The sequence below is a fragment of the Lontra canadensis genome, unplaced genomic scaffold (assembly GCF_010015895.1).
Source record: "Lontra canadensis isolate GAN:19392208 unplaced genomic scaffold, GSC_riverotter_1.0 scaffold99, whole genome shotgun sequence".
In the NCBI taxonomy this organism is placed as follows: domain Eukaryota; kingdom Metazoa; phylum Chordata; class Mammalia; order Carnivora; family Mustelidae; genus Lontra; species Lontra canadensis.
In genome coordinates, this window is record NW_022631093.1 from 4233753 (window position 1) to 4255569 (window position 21817).

At 38.8% G+C, this 21817-nt stretch overlaps 2 protein-coding genes across 4 annotated transcripts in view; both read left to right on the forward strand.

Annotated features, from left to right (window-relative positions):
- The window catches only part of DDX46 (DEAD-box helicase 46), a 68138-nt gene extending 65021 nt beyond the window's left edge, over positions 1–3117 (forward strand). Inside the window, exons 22-24 of one of the 2 annotated variants that reach the window (XR_004380292.1) lie at positions 882–955; positions 2555–2759; positions 2916–3117. Coding sequence is in view for 1 of the 2 variants with exons in the window: in XM_032837543.1 (XP_032693434.1) it covers positions 882–955; positions 2555–2602 (122 nt within the window). In the remaining variant the exon portion in view is untranslated. Of the gene's footprint in view, positions 1–881; positions 956–2554 lie in introns of both variants that reach the window. The other variant, XM_032837543.1, reaches the window with a different exon arrangement.
- A 7060-nt stretch (positions 3118–10177) lies between these two features.
- On the forward strand, positions 10178–20503 carry CUNH5orf24 (chromosome unknown C5orf24 homolog). Of its 2 annotated transcripts, none has more exons than XM_032837547.1 (2): positions 10178–10452; positions 17391–20503. In XM_032837547.1, the coding sequence occupies exon 2, from the start codon at positions 17394–17396 to the stop codon at positions 17958–17960; it is 567 nt and encodes a 188-aa protein (XP_032693438.1). In that variant the 5' UTR covers positions 10178–10452; positions 17391–17393; the 3' UTR covers positions 17961–20503. The 2 variants fall into 2 exon arrangements, with proteins under 2 accessions (XP_032693438.1, XP_032693437.1); XM_032837546.1 differs by lacking the exon at positions 10178–10452 and adding an exon at positions 13113–13133.
- The last annotated feature ends 1314 nt before the right edge of the window (positions 20504–21817 follow it).

Sequence of the window (21817 nt, forward strand, 5' to 3'; positions counted from 1 at the left end):
TGCACATGGGATTCCCTTCATAAAATACCCCATGGCATCACTTCTCCTTTAACGTGGATAGTCCTCCACCTTAGGGAATATAATAAATGTCCAATAAGTATTTATTAAATAAATGAACCAAGGAGTTTATATTTCTCTTCAGCTTTTTTCCTTAGTCTCTTTTGGACAAAGTATTCATCATATTTTCTTTGCTCTTTTTAATCATACCAAGAACTCTTTTTTTTTTCTTTTAAGATTTATTTATTAATTTGGGGGAGAAAGCACGAGCAGGAGGGGCTGAGGGAGAGCAAGAGAGAATCTCAAACAGACTCCCTGCTGAGTGTGGAGTAGGATGAAGAGCTTGAGCTCATGACCCTGAGATCATGACCTGAATCGAAATAAGAGTTGGACACTTAACTCCAGGCGCCCCACTCCCCTCCCCCCCCACCAAGAACTCTTAACACCACATGTAATGTGATCTCATTGGTTATATTGGAAACTCTAAGAGGAATCAGAATAATAAGCAGCCATTATATAATATGGATGATGTTCCACCAGGTTCTGAAAGGCTATATTGGCAGGCAGTACAGTGTTTTTAAAAGTCATCTATAGGGGCACCTGGGTGGCTCAGTCGTTAAGCGTCTGCCTGCCTTCAGCTCAGGTCATGATCCCAGGGTCCTGGGATCGAACCCTGCATCAGGCTCCCTGCTTGGTGGGAAGTCTGCTTCTCCCTCTCCCACTCTGCCTGCTTGTGTGCCCTCTCTTGCTGTGTCTATGTCAAATAAATAAAATCTTCTTTAAAAAAAAGTCATCTACAGTATTTCCTATTGGATCTCCATGACATGGATAAACATCCAGTGTAATTCTAGTAATACAAATAACGCTTTCCTCTCATTCACCAGGTGCCAATGAACTGGCCGTGCAGAAAGCAAAGGCAGAAATCACCAGGCTTATAAAAGAAGAACTGATTCGGCTGGTGAGTGAAAACCTCAAAGACTTTCTTATTTGTTTTAGTAAATATTTTATTGAACTATAATATAAATTCAGAAAAGTACACAAGTCATAAACATATAGCTTGGTGAATTCTCACAAAGGAAGCACACTGATGTCATCTCTGTCCAGATCAAGTAACATAGTATAATACCAACATTCGAGAAGTCACCCACATACCCCTCCCCCGAATGTAACAGTATTCTGACTTTTAACATGGTAGATTAGTTGCACCTATTTTTGAGCTCCATTTAAGTGGATTGATTGCTGTGTATTCTTTTATATCTAATTACTTGGAGGAAACCCATGTTGTTGCATGTAGTAGTAATTAATTGTCTTTCATGTCTGTGTAGTATTTAGTTTGTGAATATACCCACAATTTATGTATTGGACTTCGGGACTATTTTACTTTTTTGTTTTTATGAATAACACTTCTCTGAGCATTCTTTTTTCTTTCTTTCTTTCTTTCTTTCTTTCTTTCTTTTCTTTTCTTTTCTTTTTTTTTTTTTTTTTTTATTTGAGAGAGCGCGGGGGCCAGGGGCAGAGGGGAAAGGAGAGGCAGTCTTAAGCAGACTCCACACTGATTGTGGAACGACATTGAGCTTGGATCTCACAACCCTGAGATCATGACCTGAGCCAAAACCAAGAGTCGTATGCTTAACCAACTGAGTCACCCAGGCTGCCCTTCTCTGAGAACTCTTTCATGTCTCTTTTGTATATATCAGTATGCTTTTCTCTTGGGTATATACCTTGGAGTTGAATTGCTAGTTGTAGTGTAGATGTAGTTAGGTTTACATAAGTTTTGCTAAATAATTTTCCAAAGGGGTTATGCCATGGAAAAGGCATCCTCTTACAGATCACCTTCCCAAAGAAGGTGAACGTATCCCTGTGTCCTTTTTTTTTTTTTTTTAAGATTTATTTATTTGCTTTGGAGAGCATGCATATGAGGCAGAGGAGGAGCAGAGGGAGAGAAGCAAACTCCCAGCTGAGTGTGAAGCCAGCCTCAGGGCTTGATCCTGAGCTGAAATCAAAAGTCCAGATGCTTATAACCAGCTGAGCCACCTAGTTGCCCCCATCCCTGTGTCTTTAGTGCCAGTTGAAGTTTGTAAGCTCCCTATAATATATATACACTGGGTGAAGGCCCTTTGAAAGGACACTTTGTCCTTTCTCCACGAATGTGTTTTGGAGGCCTTTTCTACAATTCCCCTTACAGAACTTTCTTTGGGGTGCTAAAAGTTTAAAGAATAGAAGCTACACAAAACAGGAAGAAAGAAGAAAATTTTTTCTTTTTCTTTTTTTTTTTTGGAAAACAACCTTTGATTCAAGGGCTTTTAAGACTGTTTCACCAAGAAGTGATAAAGAACCTTGATGCCACCACCATTAGTTTGTTCAAAACTGCTGTCTTAAGAGTAGTCACATGAACACAGATGATTGGTTATTGAGGAGTTTTTCCTTCCTCAGTATAATACTAACATTTTCAGTTCAAATTATCTGATAATGCTGTACGTTTGGAAAGGAAATGTCTTTGACATGTATTTTTTTCTTCCTTTGCTTTTTCTGATTATGCACCTTTTTTCTCTTTTAGCAAAATTCATACCAACCAACAAATAAAGGAAGATACAAAGTCTTATAAAACATCCGGAAAAAACTTTTTACTTGTGCTGGTCTGTGACACATGTGGCAGTTGTCTCCAGTTTACAATGTATTGTAAATTAAGATTTTTAAAATTCTGTCTTGCTGATTTTTTTTAAATATATGAAACCAGTATTTGCTAAAGAAATCTTCTTTCAGTAAGTACCACCAGAATTATCAAACTGTATTTAAAGCAGGCCTGTTTTCAGTGTATTATGTCCTTTAATGTAAACTTTAAATATCAATATTTTAAATATCTGGATGATATTCCAGAAGTTTAAAAAAATGGAAATATTTGGACTTTCTATTGACAGTAATAAAGTATACAAGTCACTAAGGGGCTCTTCACCTTATCCTCTTGAAATGAAATTGTGATCATCTTCTCAAAAAAAGGTAAAATTTTCTAATTTTGTGTCCGTGCCTCCCCACCCCCCACCCTCAGCTTAAATCTTACTTGACTCCATGGAACAATATGAATTGGGCTTAAGAATGTTGTAATAGAATTTTTACAAAATGTCTTAGTTTTTGTTTCAATTTTATCATCATAAATGGGCAATAGTTGGACTGCTTTTTGGTTTTATAAAATTAAATATTTGTAGTATAAGAGGTTTTTGCATTTCTTTACACTGCAAAGAGTTTTAGTATTTACTTCTCTTAGGTTCCCCCTCACAACCTCTAGCTCTGTGTCTAGCTACTAAATCTTTTTTAATCTTCCTTAAACGAAAGTGATTTGTAGCCTAGAAATATTCTTTCCTTCCCCTCCCCCCCCCCCGGCAAGTGTTTGTTTATACATCTGTATGTAAAAACACAATAATTTTAATCCACATTTTCTCCAGGATTATTGAGTAGGTTATGAATTTTCTTTCTTAAAAAATTTCCAGCATAATGGTACCTGTGTTGTAGACTTAGATTTAAGCATCTCTCAGTGAAATTTAACTCATGGGAGTCATAAATTATATTTTTGACCCCTCAGATATATTTCCTGAATATTCTAATTTAAAATATTGTAACTGGATCACCCAATGTTCTTTTCAAGATTCCTGGTATATTAGAACTTTGTATTGTTGTCACCTCTTGAAAAAAAGAAAATAGCCAGGAATTAAATAGATAGATGTCTTAAATTAAGAGAGACAGAAGTTTCTGAATATTCTTGACTTAAGAGTTTTTTAAAAAGAAGAAAATAAAGCATACTAAAGTCATACTTAGTACATTAAGTGGTTAAAATGACAAGGACTATCAATCATTTCTTCAATATATATTGTTATGCTTACTGAAAAACTAAGGTGGATATTCTTAGATTCCTTTCATATCTACTTTGTTTCTTAGAAGAAGAAAACAAACAAGACACATGTAACAGGAGAACCAAATAAGTCATTTACTCTGAAATGCAGACATCTTGGGTTACTTTTCCTTTCCTTTTATTTATTTGCTTATTTTTATTACTTAGTGATTTTTTTTTTTTTTTTTGATAGAATAATGTGGCAGTCTCACATTGGTGACAATTGGTGCTCCCTTCAGCCTCTTGGATCACTTTGAGATTCAGAGTTTTATATCATTTTAGCATTACTACCTTTTTGTTTGTATATCTAGTTGTAATAAAACACTGATAGTATTTTTTTGTCCTAAAGTGAAACACATTTCTCTGTTAAAACATTTTTTAGTGTCACACTGACTCTTTGATTTTTAAAATCAGAATGATGTACAGACTAAATTGTTTTTTAATGCAGTATCAATATCTGCTCATGTTTTCTAAATTCCTTATAAAATAAAGTTAATTCAACCTACAGTTTCCAAAAATGATCTCTGCTGAAATGTTTTATGCTGTTGCTCTAATTTTGTTTACATTGGTAGGTATGGGAAAGGAGTATTGTACTCTGTATCTTTATTAAAAATTCTGGCAATCCTACGGCTCAGAATATGCAGTTCTATCCAAAAATATCTTCCTGAAGAAGCCTCTTAGTCTTAGATTTTGTTTGCATTTGATATAATACAGGCGATAGGTGAAATAATAGTTCATGTGCCAGTTGACATTATGTTACAGTGCACTCATTTTACAAAATGGAAGTATAGAATTTAACAATGATGGCTAAGTTCTTTCCAAGTCATTGTAGACACTTTATTATTTGATATGTTTCATGTCTTACCAGCCTCGTTGGTGTACAGATGGTGGTCAGCTGGGAGTCACAGTGCACCTGAGACCGCAGTCCTTCCTCTGAGGCAGGCAGACTGGACATGTGAAGTTGTTTGAGCAGAACCAGTTCTTAAGTACCTGGGATTTATAAATCCTATAAAGCCAACCATGGGATCTGTTTCTAAATAGCATATTAGCACTGTAAGGATCACAGACTAGAAAGCAAAACCTCCAAAGTTGTAACTTAGCTATGCGTGAGCTCTTTTCCCTCTGGTGCCTTCCTTTCCTTTATAAAACCATCCGCTGAGGTCATTTACTAACAGATAACATAGTGCTTAAGATAGGAACTGGGGGGAAAATGGTAGTTGAATTCTAGGATAAAGAGCTACACTTTGTTTAGTAAAATGTTGTATTTTTGTAACTTTATTGATGATGGATGCAAAGCTCTTACAGCAGGCGAGACTGAGTAGCTAGCCCAGGGTGATCTTTGAGATCAGATGCTTCCTCTTGGATTGCAATCTGGAGCCACTAGTTCTTCAGTTTGGTACATAGTTTTAAGAATTGGAATATGCTGGTATTTTTTTGTGCCTTCTGCTTCTGGCCCCAAAAGCTGAAGTTAAGATGGGTATGTAAATATAAAGACAAAGAGTTAATGAATATGTGTGGAGGAGTGGAGGGGATATCTTATCTTTGTATTCATTTTAGGTAATATAATCATTAAAAAGCCTTAATAAGATCTCTCTTGAGTGGGCTCTTTGGCTTGGAAATATGATCAGCCTCTTACTGCTTAATGTTAGGCAAGTTCTCCAGAGCTAAAGATGGCTACATTTCCCTCCCTAGTTAAAGATCCCCTGGTGTTTTCAATTATAGCTATTTGAAGGTCATTTTTTTTCCCCCTCCTGTATCAACTTATAATTTTCCTCAGGCAGGAATCCAAGTAGAAATATGGAGGAAAATTGTAAACAAACATTTTCTTTGCAAAATCCCTGTAATATCCGTGATCTCACCTTTATAATGTCTTCTGGCTAAGCGGGTATTTGTGTACTTGTAAGTGCATACTGTCAAATCACATGACTGGAGAGGAATTAACTTTTTTTTTTTTTAAGATTTTATTTTAAAATAATCTCTTCACCCAGAATTCACAACCCTGAGATCAAGAGTTGTGCTCCATGGACTAAGCCAGCTAGGTACTCTGAGGAATTTACTTTTGATTATTTTTCTTGACCTTATTCTTCTCCAGATATGTCTTCAGCTTATAGAAGTTCATGATTTTGAAGGTCAAAATAAATTCTAATTTGCATTAACCTTGGGGAGGAAGTAAGTATGAAATAAAAAAATAAAGTTTTGGGCGCCTGGGTGGCTCAGTGGGTTAAGCCTCTGCCTTCAGCTCAGGTCATGATCTCAGGGTCCTGGGATCGAGGCCCGCATCGGGCTCTCTGCTCAGCAGGGAGCCTGCTTTCTCCTCTTTCTCTATGCCTGCCTCTCTGCATACTTGTGATCTCTCTCTCTCTGTTTCAAATAAATAAATAAAATCTTTAAAAAAAAAAAAAAAAGTTTTAACAATCCTTTGGAAATCTAGAGCTCAGAGTTACCCATTCAGATATTATTAGGATTACTGTAAAAGCTAGAGTTTCAGAATGAAAAAATTCCTAACCATTTTGTTTTTAAAGATTTTATTTATTTATTTATTTGACAGATAGAGATCACAAGTAGGCAGAGAGGCAGGCAGAGAGAGAGGAGGAAGCAGGCTCCCTGCTGAGCAGAGAGCCCAATGTGGGGCTCAATCCCAGGACCCTGGGATCATAACCCAAGCCGAAGGCAGAGGCTTTAACCCTCTGAGCCCCCAGAGGGCACCCAGGTGCCCCCCTAACCATTTTTAATATATGGAAATAACGTGATAGTTCATGTTTTGAATATGAGACCCTTTTCACAGTTTTACCTATTATGGAATAAAAAAATTGTGAGGATTCAGTATGAAAGATGGGCTTTTTGTCCACAGAAGAAGCATATCATTTTACCTTGGCACTTGGTAGTAGATGGATTTCTAGCAGCTTATCAACTCCAGGCACTTCTTAGCAGCCTTGGATTTAACGTGTCTGTGGCCTTTATTTCTGAATTCCTAGTGGGTGCTCAGGTGCCTGGGTCCTGCAGTTCAAGTATTCCTCCCCGCCCCCCCCACCCCCCCGCCGTTCAAGTATTCTTGAAGGCATTATTTACTCTCTGTGCTTTTGCCTGTGGAAGTCTTCTGAAAGCTGAGACCCCTAGAACTGTATTTTGACTTTGCAGAAAGAGTCTTTTTTATCTCCCATGCCAGCCTAGGGCCCACATCCACGATTTGGAAAGCTTAATGGAAGGAGCAGAGGAATGAACGCCTGGGAGTTTCAAGGAGAACACAAGTTCCTCTAAATTTTTAGGGGTCTAGTGGTGCTATTTAACTGTGTCTGGGGTGGTAATGATTCTGTGATACATGTTCAAGTTTGAAAACTACTGATAATCTTCACTTTTGTTCTTGGATTTTGACTGCCTGTGATCTAACGTGGTCTCCAAAGTGGGGCACATGTATAATAAGCCATTTGGAAAGCAAGAAGAAAATACTGGAGCTATTTGTGTTACTTTTAAAATCTCATCCTTTAAGTTGTTTTTTTAAATATATTTATTTCAGAGAGAGTGCTTGTGAGCTGGGGGAGGGACAAAGAGAGAGGGGGAGAATCCTCAAGCTGACTCCCCGCTGAGCACAGAGCCAATCCCAGGATCCTGAGATCAAGAGCCAGACACCCATCTGACTGAGCCACCCAGGCGCCCCATCCTTTAAAAAAATTTTTAGTAGCTTTTATAATACGTTGTTTCACGACATGGTGTGTTTAAATATATTGGTTACAACATTGGTAAAACAGCTCACACACATAATTATAAATACATTTACTATATTGGGGTACCTGAACAACTTGAGGCAGGTTCCTTGAATGCTTTAAAATGTTTGCTTTTTTATATGTAAATAGGTGTGATAATATCTTTCTTCAGGTTGTTGTGAGGATGAGGTGAAATAGAACATTTAAAACACAAAAAGATAGTGCCTGGCTTATGGTAAGCATCCAGTAAGTATCCGTACTGTTACCATTACAATGGGTATGGGTTTTTTTCATGCTCTCTTTCCATATTGCTCTTATTTTCAATATTGCTATAAGCTGTATACCTAGTGAGGACAGTCCATGGCTACTGATAAACTAATGTCTAGAAAGTAAGATTCATTTTTTTCTTCGTGTATCTTTCAGTTCAAGTGAAAGTATTTAGGAACATTTATTGCCACAGTTCAAAGGTCTCTGGAGACAGCCAGATCCTGGCTCTAGGCAAATATTCCTATAATGGCCTTCCTTTTGCATGTGTACAACCACCATTTATCATTCAAAAATCTTATAAGCTGGTCATCTGTCTATCTGATCTGGCCTGCTCAGAGCCAGGCTGAAGCTGTTGGAAAAGGAATGAAGAATGTTGGATCGAGTTCATATTGTATTTCAAGGGTATATACTTTTGAAGAAGAAACGTTGGTTGATAAGTCAGAGTATGACATTTAAAAGTGTTGCTCTTTAAGTGATGATAAATGGCTTTGCTCTTGAAAAAGCCTCTACATTCAGGACTAGTTGTTACATTTTATCTGTGTGTACTGAAGCATCTCATTAAGGCCAACCTGAGATGAATATGAGAAAACAACAAATTAACTGCATTTAACATTATATTCTGACTATCAGCTTGCATTTTTGTCTACCTCACCAGAATCTAAACTCCCTGAGGTCAGGGGCCCTGTTAGTCCTGTATCTCCAGGACTTTGCATTCAGTAAATATATGTTGAATTGAGTAGTTGCTTGTCCAAAATCATATAACTAATAAGTAGTAGACCTAGATTTAAATCTATCTCTATTTCTATCTTTACCCATTAGCTCATTTAATTTCTTATCCCTGCAAGGAGGACATTGTCTTCATTTTACGCAGGGAACTTCTAGAAAGAACAGTGACTTGCCCAAGGAGACAAATGGCAGAGAGGGATTCAAAACCCAGCAATGTCTGACTTCATCTGTTATTCTGGCTACCTCTCCATTGGGCCTGCAAATCATTGGACCTTATTAGGACAAAAGTTTCTGTTTCTTGAGTGGTTTTATGTATCAAAGCCATTTCAGACCAAAATACAGAGTTATGGATCTGGAATAGTCATGGTATGGGAGTGCTAGAGTGCATTTTCAAATTCCAGTTCAAGAATGAAAAAGAGGACTTGAGAAAACCTGTTTTACTGTTTTTTGGAAGGGTACTTAATATGTCCTCCAATCTGTACATATTTTAGCTGTCTTCTACATTGGTATTTTCCTTTTATGTATGAATAGTACTGGTCTAATCAGTTCTGTTTTGTGTTATTTCATAGAAGTAATGAGTCAGAATATTTAGAATTGTAGTTAGAGAATTATACCTGCCAGAAAATGAATGGACTAGCTTGTTTACTGTATTTGGTTTTCCTGTTGCTCCTGTCTTTTCTACTGGCAGCAGTGCCTGGACAAATGCTGTGCTCAAAGCAGAACTCAGTGCTCAGAATTCCTCAAACAGTCTTCACTGCATAGGCAAAAAGGAGAAACACCACCCCTAGCCTCTTAGCACTACCTAGTAAAGTGGTAGTCTTCCTAATTCTGGATCCTATCCTTTCTAGCATATTCAAATTCACAGCGTGAAGAACTGGGGAAACCAGCCCCTTTAAGTGGCCTGTACGTGATGACTGATCTGCTAGAAATTTCACAATAACTACATAAAGGGGGTGATTTTGTAAGCAAACTACTTCTAGTCCCAGTTCTTGTGCTGGTGTAATGAAGAATATGGCAGTTCTGAGGTCATGAGTATAAAAACTTTAAAAAATTATAGCATGTCCCACAAAATGCAGCTTTTCATTATCACATGATCCTAGGGTTGAGGGTCCAATAGCATTATTATTATTTGAATATTACCCATTTTGTTAGTAGGTGGAGTTCTCATCCCACCTATCCATAACCAGTAAAGGGCAGGAGCTAAGTCCTTTCAACATGTTTTGGAAAGCGTATGACACATTAGGCATTAATCTTTACCAACAGCGATTAAAGGCACACTTTCTGGAATCACACAGTTGGATTCAAATCCTGACTCCTGTAATCTGAGTAATGGGGTCAAGTAGGAGTTCCAACATCACAGAATTGGGGTGAAACATCAATCCTGTAAGCAAGTTATTACCCCTCGGCTGTGTCTTCAGCCCACCCGACCCGCACGGTCTGCCTCACAGCCTGAGCCGCGCGGGCCTAAGCCCCGCCCCCTACCCGTCCCCACGACGCGCAAGCGCAGCCTGGCTCTGCCGGCTACCCTCCCCAGGCTTGCGTGCTGGTCGTCGGCGGGAGATTGGGTCTCGCGATGTGCGTGTGCGTGTGCGTGTGCGTGCGCGGTCCTTGCGAGCTCGCGCACGCCTCCCCTCGCAGTTCTGGGCTGTGGTGGCCTCTTCCTCTTGCGTTTGGGGCAGGACCCTGAGCGGTGGCCGCGGCGAGAGCTGGGAGCCAGCGTCCACTTCGCCGCCACCGCCTTCACTGCCTGCCTCTCTGACTTGTGCTCTTCGCGCAGTGCCGAGGCGACGGTCTGGGAAGGGAGCGGCGTCGGCGTCAGGTTCCCAGCTGATGGGCAACCCCTGGGCTCGCTGAGGGGCCGGGCTACCAGCAGCTAAGGTAGGTGGGTGCGCGGGGTTTTGTCAGTCTGGCTCAGAGCAGAGTTGGGGCAGCGGGAGCTCTTGGAGAAGGCGAAGAGGCAGCGAGAACCGGCGCCCAGCCTGCCGGTGCGAGGAGGTCTCCGACCCACGTCTGAGGAGGGGCTCTGGCCCAACCCGCAGCGAGAGGAGGGGCCCCGGACGTAGCCTGCTCGTCCCTCGGCGTGGAGCCATTATTGGGGGGAACTGCCTCCGGCGGGGGGGGGGGAGGGGTCACCCTTTCTTTTCTTTGAGAGGTCAAAATTAGCAGTCTTCCCTGTCCCTCGTTAAATTAAAGCCTGCCGGCTTCGAGATGGACGTCTAGATGGAGTGGCCTGTGGACTTCTGCCGCTCGAAGAACTCCCAAGTGCAAGGATAGCGGGCTATGAATTTTGGTTGTTGGAGGGTACGCGACTCTTTCTCTGGTGTGGGCGTGTATCTTCTCCAAAGTTGTTAATATTAATGCATTAATAATCGCTTTTGGTTACAACAGCTAATACATTTTCAAACGTCTCTTGTCAAATAAGGATTCTGGTACGGGGGAAACTGCGCCGTGGGTCACAATTAAGGGGTAGAGAGAAGACAAAGAAGGCCGTTATTTATGATCTGTCGTGGTATCAAAACTTTCTGTGGTGGGACAGGCTGCATGGCTTTTGGCATTTATTTTGGCTGTTGCTGAATAGATTTTCTGAGTAATGTGGGTCACAAATGGACTTTTATTTAGAATTATAAAAACACATATGATTCTATATAATCGTTACAACCCAAATGACCTGAAATAAATCTGAGAATTGTTTGATGTTTGATCTTTGGAAGAGACCACAACTTGGATTTCTTGAAAGGAAGATTTTCTCCGTGTTTAGAAAGCTTCAGGAGTGCTTTGTGAAGTTAATAAAAATAGTCATAGTTCTTTATGTTGGCAGTAATGAGTACCACAGTCAAGAAAAGGGAAAAGAATTATTTCGTAAAGAATGGCTCACCCAGAGACTTCCGAGTTTAAACACAGTAGAACAGTATCAAAGATAGCAAGTTTTAATGTGTGCTCTTTTTTTCCCCTTAAAGATTTATTTATTTATTTATTTTAGGGGGCAGGGGGAGGGGCAGAGGGAGCGGGAATCAGAAGCGGACTCCCCGCTGAGTTTGGAGCCGGACGCTGGGGCTCAATCCCACGACCCAAGCGGAAATCAGCAGTTTCTCAACCGACTCAGCCTCCCAGGCGCTCCAGTGTGTGCTTTAAAAATTCTAATTTAGTGATAGTTAAAACATATAGAAGCTCTTAGTTGACTCCCTTATATTCAGTGAACTATTTTTAAAGGTAGTTAACCTTTGATAGGCTGCACGTTCAGTTATGTAACTCCTGGCTTTCGTTCAGTCCAAACTTTATAGAAATGAATTCATTCTCTTTTTAAGAATTGTGGCCTGTATACTTTCATTGAACTCTGTACTGTGTTATGGGAAGACTCTTAGAAGAAAGAACAGTATGCCGCCAAGCCCTGAAGTAGGAGACATTATAAGTGTAGGATTAAGTAATGCTTGTATATATAAATACTGCTTATAAACATCTATCTTGTGTATGTGTGTGTAGATGATGATGCACAAAAGGATCTAATGCTGTTGATTTGATTCCCATCTGAAAAGGTTGAACTTCAAAGTAGAAAGGGTGGGTTTTAACTGTTTCCTTTTTAGTTAACTACATCAGTTAACTGTCATAGTAGATTAATTTCTTTTCCAACTTTTTTTTTTTTTTTTTTTTTTTTTAAAGAAAAATGGAGAGCTCAGGGTGTGGGTGAGCAGAGTGGGGAGGGGCAGAGGGAGAGAGAAACTTAAAAGCAGGCTCCACACCCAACTTGAAGCCCCACACCTGGTTTTATCTCATGATCCGAAGATCTGGACCCTAGCGAAGTGCAGAGTGGGACACTTAACCAACAGAGCTACCCAGGCGCCCCTATTTTCTAGCGTCTTAATCAGTTATTGAGTTAGCGCAATACTGTAGTGATTTTTTTTACTGTAGTGGGGAAGGAAAACATAGAACATGTAGAAGACTTGCCCTTAGAAATGTTCCTTAAGTCAGTGCCTCATTGTTTTTCCGTTGGAATAAACAACTGAACTCCTGTTTTGTGTTCTAGTGCTAAGAACAGTGTTTTGCATGGACTTGGCTCTCAATAAATGTGAGCCGTGTCAGAACTAAATTAACATAATACAAACCAAATGCCTGAATTCCTGGAGAAGATTAAAGGAACTGGTGAGGGGTGCTTTTCTTTTCTTTTTCTTTTTCGTTCGTTCTTTCTTTCTTTCTTTTTTTTTTTTAAATTACAGGTCTGGTTTTGTTTTGTTTTGTTTTTTTTAATTTATTTATTTGACAGAGAGAGAGCACAAGCAGCGGGAGCAGGAGAGAGAGAAGCAGGATCTCCACTGAGCAGGGAGCCCAATGCGGGGCTCGATCCCAGGATTCTGGGATCATGACCCGAGCCAAAGGCAGACTCTCAACTGACTGAGCCACCCAGGTGCCCCTACAGGTCTACTTTTTAAGTAGTGTGGGGGTTTTTTGTTGTTGTGTTTTTTTGTTTGTTTGTTTTGTTTTTTTCAGTGTTTGTTGGTATCTGAGTAGAAGATACATGGCCACATCTTTCTAAGCTGGCTCTGTATCTTGAGTGCTAATATATGGTGAGTGTTCTGCTAAATTAAGAGGAAGTAAAGTTAAGGGAAGTAAGATCCAGAGGAAAGGTTTTGGTAAATTAATGATAGGAACTTAAAAGGCATAAAATGTAAAGCACTGAAATAGACTGTAGGAAGAAACATTTTCTTCCTTTACTGTCAGTGCTGGTTGTAGATGGGAACTTGTACCTTTCTACCTCTTTTTACTAAAGTTTTCCGTTCAGCAGGGTGATTTCTGAATGATAAAATTGAAAAGGGGGTCACTTTTTCTCTTAAAATCTTCTCAGAGGTCTGTGTTTATCTTTGTTTTTGCATGTGGTCTCTAGTCCAACTTTATTGGCAATAAACTAGTATTTTGATTCCTGTGAAATTCCTGTTTATATGTCTCAATTCGTTTATAACTTCAAGGGAAAAGGAATGTGGTTAGTCCCTTCACAGATTCCAACATTAGCTTTTCTTCAGTTTGGAAAACAAATCTATTTGACTTTGTAGATGTTATCAACAGAAAGATTTTGTGGATATTTGGAGAAGTATGAGCGAAAGAGGTGAATAAAAAACAAGAATATGGGGCGCCTGGGTGGCTCAGTGGGTTAAGCCTCCCGGTCCTGGGATCACGCCCCACATCGGTCTCTGCTCAGCAGAAAGCCTGCTTCCCCCTCTCTCTCTGCCTGCCTCTCTGACTACTTGTGATCTCTCTCTGTCAAAATAAATAAGTAAAATTTTTAAAAAAATATATATTTTTTGTTTAATTAATTTTTTTTTTTTAAGATTTTATTTGACAGAGAGATAACAGAGAGGGAACACAAGGAGTGGGAGAGGGAGGAGCAGGCCTCCCACAGAGCAGGGAGCCCGATGCAGGGATCATGATCCCCACCCCCGATCATGACCTAAGCCAAAGGCAGATGATTAACGACTGAGCCACCCAGGCGCCCCTATTTTATTTTTTAAAGATTTTATTTTTGAGACAGAGCATGAGAGCGGGGTGAGAAGCAGAAGGAGAAGCACACTCCCTGCTGAGCTGGGAGCCCTATGTGGGACTCCATCTGGGAGTCCAGCATCCTGACTTGAGCTAAGGCAGACACTTAACCGACTGAGCCACCCAGGTGCCCCAAAACAGAATTTTTTTTTTTTTTTTTAATTTAGCAGACAGAGATCACAAGTAGGCAGAGAGGCAGGCAGAGAGAGAGGAGGAAGCAGGCTCCCTGTGGAGCAGAGAGCCTGATGCGGGGCTTGATCCCAGGACCCAGGGACCATGACCTGAGCCAAAGGCAGAAGCTTAACCCACAGAGCCACCCAGGCACCCCACAAAATAGGAATATTTTAAAGTGGTTCTTAGTTTTTCATTTTCGTATAGCTGGGTCATTCTCATGGTGGGGGGTGAATTTTTACTCCATCCACACCCCCACCACACCCCCACCCCCGCCCTGCCCCGGAATATTTGTCACTGTATGGAGAAACTTTAGGTTGTCAAATTGGGAGGGAGAAGAAGAGAGTGTAGCTACTGACATCTAGTGGGTAGAGGCTAGGGGTGCTCCTAAGCATCTTAAAATACACAGGACACCACCCCCCCCAAACCCCAAGAACTATCTGACTCAAATGACAGTGCTATTTTTGAGAAACCCTGGTGTAGTTATATTATGCTGGAATTGTTGGTACTGATGTCAGATTACCTGAATTCCTGTTTGGCTTTACCATTTCCAAATGTGTGACCTTGGCAAATTGATAAAAATCCCTCCATTTCTGTAAAATAGGGCTAATAATAGTATGTTCCTCATAGAGTTGTGCGGATTAAATCAGAAAATGTGCAAAATGCCAGCCTTATTATGTGACACACAGGAAATGTTCAAAAACTTAACTTTCAGCTAATATTACTACATTTGGAACACATCTTGATCTGTTTTTATTTCTGAGCTGAAATTAGAATTTGAGCTGGTGAAGTGATAACCTATTTCTAATTGTATCTTTGGGATTAAGCAAAGAATTACTCCTTTTAATATTTGTGTAGTTCATTTAATTTGTTTTGTGTTCTCAAGTCTATAAGGCTTCTGCTGTAAACAAATAGCTTCTCATTGTAGATATTATTTTATAGTTAAGACTTTAAGCCAGCTGTGGGGAGCCTGGGTGACTCAGTGGGTTAAACCTCTGCCTTCAGCTCAGGTCATGATCTTAGGGTCCTGGGATCAAGCCCCACATCTGGCTCTCTGCTCAGCAGGGTACCTGCTTCCCCCTCTCTGCCTGCCTCTCTGCCTACTTGTGATCTCTCTCTCTCTCTGTCAAATAAATAAATAAAATCTTAAAAAAAAAAAAAAAAAGGACTTTAAGCCAGCTGGTGAATAGCTCTGTATCTGTTGATTTTCAGTTCTGTGACTTGATTCCCATTTCCTTTTGCCTTTATAACTGAGGTTTTGGTGCGATTTTACATGTGTGGTATAGGCAAACATTAACAGCTTATGGGCTAGATTTTTTTTTAAATTTTTATTTATTTTTTATTTATCCATCTGAGAGAGAGAGAAAGCATGAGAGGGGAGAAGGTCAGAGAGAAGCAGACTCCCCGTGGAGCTGGGAGCCTGTTGCGGGACTTGATCCTGGGACTCTGGGATCATAACCTGAGCCTCGAAGGCAGTCCCTAAGCCACCCAGGTGCCCAATGGGCTAGATCTTACTGTACACCTGTGACTCTTTTTCTAAATCTGAATTGGAACCCGTATGTTTATTTTTTTTACCTTATTGAAATATAATATTTTAGTTCACCCATTTTCTGGGGTGCCTGGGTGGCTGTTCGTTAAATGTCTGCCCTTGGTTTGGTTCATGATCCCGGGATCCTGGGATCAAGTCCCAAATCAGGGTCCTGGGATTGAGCCCCTTGTTGGTCTTCCTACTCAGTGGGGAGTCTGCTGCTTCTTCTCTGCCCCTCCCCCAGCTCATGCTCTCTCTCTCTGTCAAATAAAGTCTTAAGGGAAAAAAAAAAAAAAAAAAAAAAAAACATTTTCTGTGTGTCTAAATGATATGGCTCTTTAGGGCTGGTCTGTTATGGTACCGGTCATAATATATACTTTATAAAGAGAAAAAAATCACAGGGATGTCTTCACAGACTAAACAGAGACTGGACTCATTGTTAATTAGTCGCAGGGCTCTTTTAAGGGAGGAAGATCCACACATATTTATGATCAGGAAGAAATTACACATGCAGCTTTTTGTCTTGATAATCACACCTTTAAAATAGGAAGTATTTTTGTTGATTGTTACCCATATTTTTGTAGTGTAATTCTCAGTTGTATAAGTGTAGATTCATTTTAGCTAATGGAAACCTTTGTTCACCTTTCCTATTCGGACTTCCTCCTGTTTGGATAGTTTGGGTTAAAACTTTGTTTTGGGGGGTTAGTTTTTTTGTTTTTTGGTTTTTTTTTTAATAGATTAGTTAATTTAAAGGGAGTATTTTGAGAGATTGTGTTCTTTGCTTGGCACATTCCGTGATTTGTAAAGTGTAGCAGACACTGAGGATCCTTTTTTTTTTTTTTAAAGGTTTGTTTATTTGCGCAAGCAAGAGAGATCGAGAGCGCATGCGCGAGTGGGGGAGGGGAGGGTAGAGGGAAAGAATCTGCAGACCGACTCCCTGCTGAGCGCGGTGCCTGGAGCAGGGGCTCTGTCTCAAGACCCATGAGATTATGACCTCAGCCGAAACTAAGAGTCCGTTGCTTAACTGAACAGAGCTACTCAACTGCCCCTACACTGAGGGTTCTATATCAATAATAAATGATAAGGAAGAAATGTCCACCTTGTGGCAACTGTGGCTAGGTCAGAAGTGTATATGTGAGAAATAAAGGGCCAAAAGAAGAAATTCTAAGAATGTTAGGCAAATGGGAAAAAAAAAAAAAAAAGAATACTGTTAATAAGAGTTCTTGTTTTTTGTTGTTACTGTTTCAGGGTTTCATAATCTAGGAAAAAAGAACCTATAAAATGTAACAGATTTATTCCCTAGTTAGCCACTTTTCCAGTTCCTAAGCAGAGAACATTATGGCTACTAATGCGTATTATAGTTATCTTGCGTGACTTATGTCCATACACTTGATTAAGTTGAGGAAAACAAGTATCTTTGAATCTGCTGATGTGTGTTTGTTTATAAGTGGTCTGGAGTCCTGCCTGTCAGTCTAATTTTAGGTAGCCTGCATCCGTTTTGGAAGACAGACTATTTTCCCACTGAATACTGTCATACAGGTATATTTTTGTATGTGTGTATTTATGCATATTTGTCTTTTATTTTTGATAGAAAATGATGCATCCTGTTGCCAGCAGTAATCCGGCTTTCTGTGGGCCTGGCAAGCCTTCCTGCCTCAATGAAGATGCCATGAGAGCTGCTGATCAGTTTGACATATATTCCTCCCAGCAAAGCAAATATAGCCACACGGTCAGCCACAAACCAATGGCTTGTCAGAGGCAAGACCCATTAAATGAAACACACTTGCAGACTACAAGTGGCAGAAGTCTAGAGATAAAAGATGAACTAAAGAAAAAGAAAAATCTCAACCGATCTGGTAAACGTGGCCGACCTTCAGGAACCACCAAATCAGCAGGATACCGTACCAGCACAGGCCGACCCCTGGGAACCACCAAAGCAGCTGGATTTAAGACAAGTCCAGGCAGACCTCTGGGTACAACTAAAGCTGCCGGATACAAAGTCAGCCCAGGGAGACCTCCAGGTAGCATTAAAGCTCTATCCCGTCTTGCCGATCTTGGTTATGGCTGTGGCACTGCTGCTTTTCCTTACCCTATGATACATGGCAGAGCAGTTCATGGGGTAGAGGAAACCAGCAGCGAAGTCAAGCCACCCAATGAGTGAATGAGGCAGGAAAGGAGGGCCAGGTTTAGAAGGAATATTGTGAATAATCCCAAAGCTTCTTGGTTTTATTTTGACATAGATGATTTTGGGGCCTGGGCTTTCCAAATTTGTTTTCCTGTTTTATTTGTTTTCCTGGTTTTGCTCAGAAACTGCCATATGCTGACAGATGCACTCAGGGCATGAGCAGTGGCGTTGTATTTGTATATAGGTTCAAGTGTAATACCTAACTAAGTCATTTTTGCTTTTCCTTTAGAGTTCTGGTTGTGTCTCATATTTCATTACTCCTTTTGGGCCATTCTAAATAAATGCTTTATGTGCTAAACAACTGAAACCATTATACCTACTAGTTTGTGAAGTAAGCCTACAATATAATAAAGATAATATCCAAGGTATTTTTAACTGATGGAACAAAGCAAACTAATGATTCAGGATTACTTGAGGTAATGGCTGTGAGTTTTTGTAACATTTATTTTCATGAGACAGGACACAGATATTTGTATGCTTTGGCATTTCCATAGACTTCAGACGTTAACAATCTTTCAATGTTCTAGGTTTAAGCAGCAGAAGCTTATTTATTTTATTTTATTGATTTACATGGTATTAATTGATTTAACCATTATTCCTAAAAGAATTCTTGTGTTTGCCTTTCAACATTGATACATTATGTATCTTTAATTGTCTGAGAGCATATATACCAAACACTACAGGCAATTCATATTTACAGAAAAATTAAACATTTTAAGAAAAACTGCACATTACATTTCTGGTGAAATATGCGTTCTGAGAATAGCATACTTAATATAATAGAAAAAAATATTCTTAAGGTCTGCATGTAGCTGTAGTCACTACATTTTGCCTTTAAATATTTAGTTTTAAAGCATTATACTTAAAACATTTATTAATGTTGTTCATTTATTCAAAAATTTTTTAGTTTTTTCCTGAGAAATTGTCCCATTGCATTAGCACTTACTGTGGTTTCAGGTTTATATCTACCAAAGGACACAAATTGAATGGTAGAGTCTAAAACTGGTATAAACAAAATGCAATTGTCTATCAGAACCCAAATATTAAGAAATATATAGGAATCCATCTATGCATGAATCATGTAGAAATATGTTGAGTAGTTTAATTAAAAATCTAATTGTGGCTCCAGTGGGACCACTTCATCCAAAAGAAAATCTTTTCCAGCAATGTTTGCTTTAGAAGTAAGATAGCAAAGAAAAAGTATTGTGTAGATGTGTATGATAGGGACAGAGAGAAATCACTCTTCTCCCCTTTCTGAAAGTGATAGTCTTTGTTAATACACATTTTATTTATTCTGAGTTTTTTCTAAATAAACTATTACAAACTTTGGATTTGAAAAAAGAAAACTCCACTCAAATTGTGGAATTTTAAATGCCGTTGAGATTCTAGTGTAGATTTGCAGGACCCAAAAACTTTTTAAATAACTAAAATTTTAAAAGGGCATACATTGTGTTATTTGGGCTTGCTCTCAGTTAATGCAAACTCTCATTGCAAATGGATGTCATGTTTCGTTCCTTTTCATCAGGAAAAAAGCAGCAAGCTTTCAGGTGTTCCAGTGATACCTGACACAATGAGCTGGACTAACGCTGCTCTTTACAGTAAGAGGTGTTACATTGTACATGGGGACTGTGTTTCCACTGGCATCTAAGACAGTGACCTCAACAATTTTAGCTTTGCACAAACTATAGAGAACAATATTGGATGACTATATAATCGGTTGTAACATTCTGGCAGCTAAATTGCTACAAGAGTTTCTCTTTGCAGAAGCTTAAAATATAAAACTTTGAATAATTTACTCAGAACAGTATAACTTCTGACACACGCAAATGCTTACATCTTTATTCATATGTTTATCCACTTTTGATATATATCTGTCATTTAACTGTTTCTCAAGTTGTTGTTCAGCCCATGGTGACTTAGAAATCCTCTGAGTTCCTGAAAACAGTTGTTTCATTAAATGTTCTATGGTAGGGTAATATAGATCACTGTCAAGGATTTGGTTGACTTGTTTTATACTGTCTGTTTGACAATTCCCTTTCAGTTTATTTTCATTCCTGATTTTGTTGTACATACCCTTCCCTTTCTCTTGCCTTTGCTTCATTCATTCATTGCCCTGCCTCTTTCCCCATCCTCCAGCACATCTACTCAGTGGTGCTGTGCTGTGTGTCAGAAGATAAAGCAGGTGTATTATTGTATAATGAATTTTGTATACATGTTAATGAAATGGTGAAATCAGCTAAAGGAATTCTGTTCATAACAGTGTTTATTAATATCAGGAGCTATGTCCCAGGAAAAAAAGGGGGCAAATGGCTACAGTTGTGAATGGTAACATTGTTTAGAGAGCTGAATTTTCTGTTCATGTAAACATTTACCTGGAGTATTAGATCTGTATGATGGTGAGCATCTCCTGATTCCACTTCCTTTTCTCCTTGTGAACAGTTTATTGGTGCCATGCTGAAGAGAAAGACATCTAAGTGATAACATGAAGTCTTAAAATATAAAATATTTTTACTTCTCTATAAAGACTACATTGTGCATCTTTTGTAACACTGTCTCTTGTCATGATAAACACTGAAATAGCATGTTAAACAATTGCCTATACTTTAATATAATCAGTTGGGGAAAACTGGCCTTTTCCTCCAACTGTGTGATTGTTCCTTGAAAGGTAAATTGCTAATTTTATATTGTATAATTCTGTTCTTCACAAAATAGGTTTCACTATTCTATATTAAAACTGTTGGTCAGAAAATGATCTGCTATCCAAGTAAGTTTGCTTTACTATTTTCTTTGAAAACTATTTTAACATGCCTTATTTATTATCATATTAACAAGTAAGCAGCTAATACAGATGAAATTTTCCTTTTTTGACAGATAATAACCTTGCATAACTAATCTTTAGTATGGGATGATTTTGATACTATCTTTGGAGTTTTGCACTGGATATTAAAAAAATACTGGCACAATGTATTGGAAGAAAATAAGTATCTGATTAATTTTTAATATTTGGGGACATTTTTAAAATCAGTGTTCAATTAGACTAAAATATTCTTTATATTTTTTATTTACTTTTTAAAAGAAAATATCTGTTAATAAAAGTAATCTTCATTCCAAACTGATGTTTGTGTGAATCTACATGTATATTTTCATGATGTAATAGAGTTTCTTTGAGTTAAGGAGGAAAAAACGATTATCTGGATCCGTTTATTAGGTTAAAGGTGATCCAGCCAGTGTAAGAAAAACCAGTGTATGAGCTAAAGTAAAAAAAAAAACAAAAAAAAAACAAACCTTCTTCTTTATATTCTAAGAAGCTTTAAAAAATAATTCAGGGGATGTTGGCGATACCTGCTGCTCTGTCGGTCATTGTCTCTATATGCAGTAAAATTTTACCCCTTCATAATATAAAAATTCACAACAGTTCAAAACTTTTCCTTGGACCTAAAATATTGAGATGCTATTATATTTTTGTTTTTATTATGGCAACTATATGCTATTAAACTCTAGGATGTATCTAAATCTTTCCTTTGCTTTTCCTTCCCCCTCCTCCAAAGTAGGTAAACCTGTACTCTCACATACAATGTATTTAATTTTTGGAAAATTTAATGCTATAGTAAATCAAGTGTGTGATTTATAGTAATCAGACCACTTTGATTCTTTAAGTTTCACAGTTTCCTTTTTCCACAGATAATTACAGAGAAAATAATTACCAATTAACTGATATAAGCACGCTGTCCTCTGCTGTAAAAAGTCCGAATAGATACTGTGTATGTTTTTATGTCCATGAACTTGAGCTACTCGTGTGCAATTATGTGTATGGGAATGGAGTAGTGTTCATG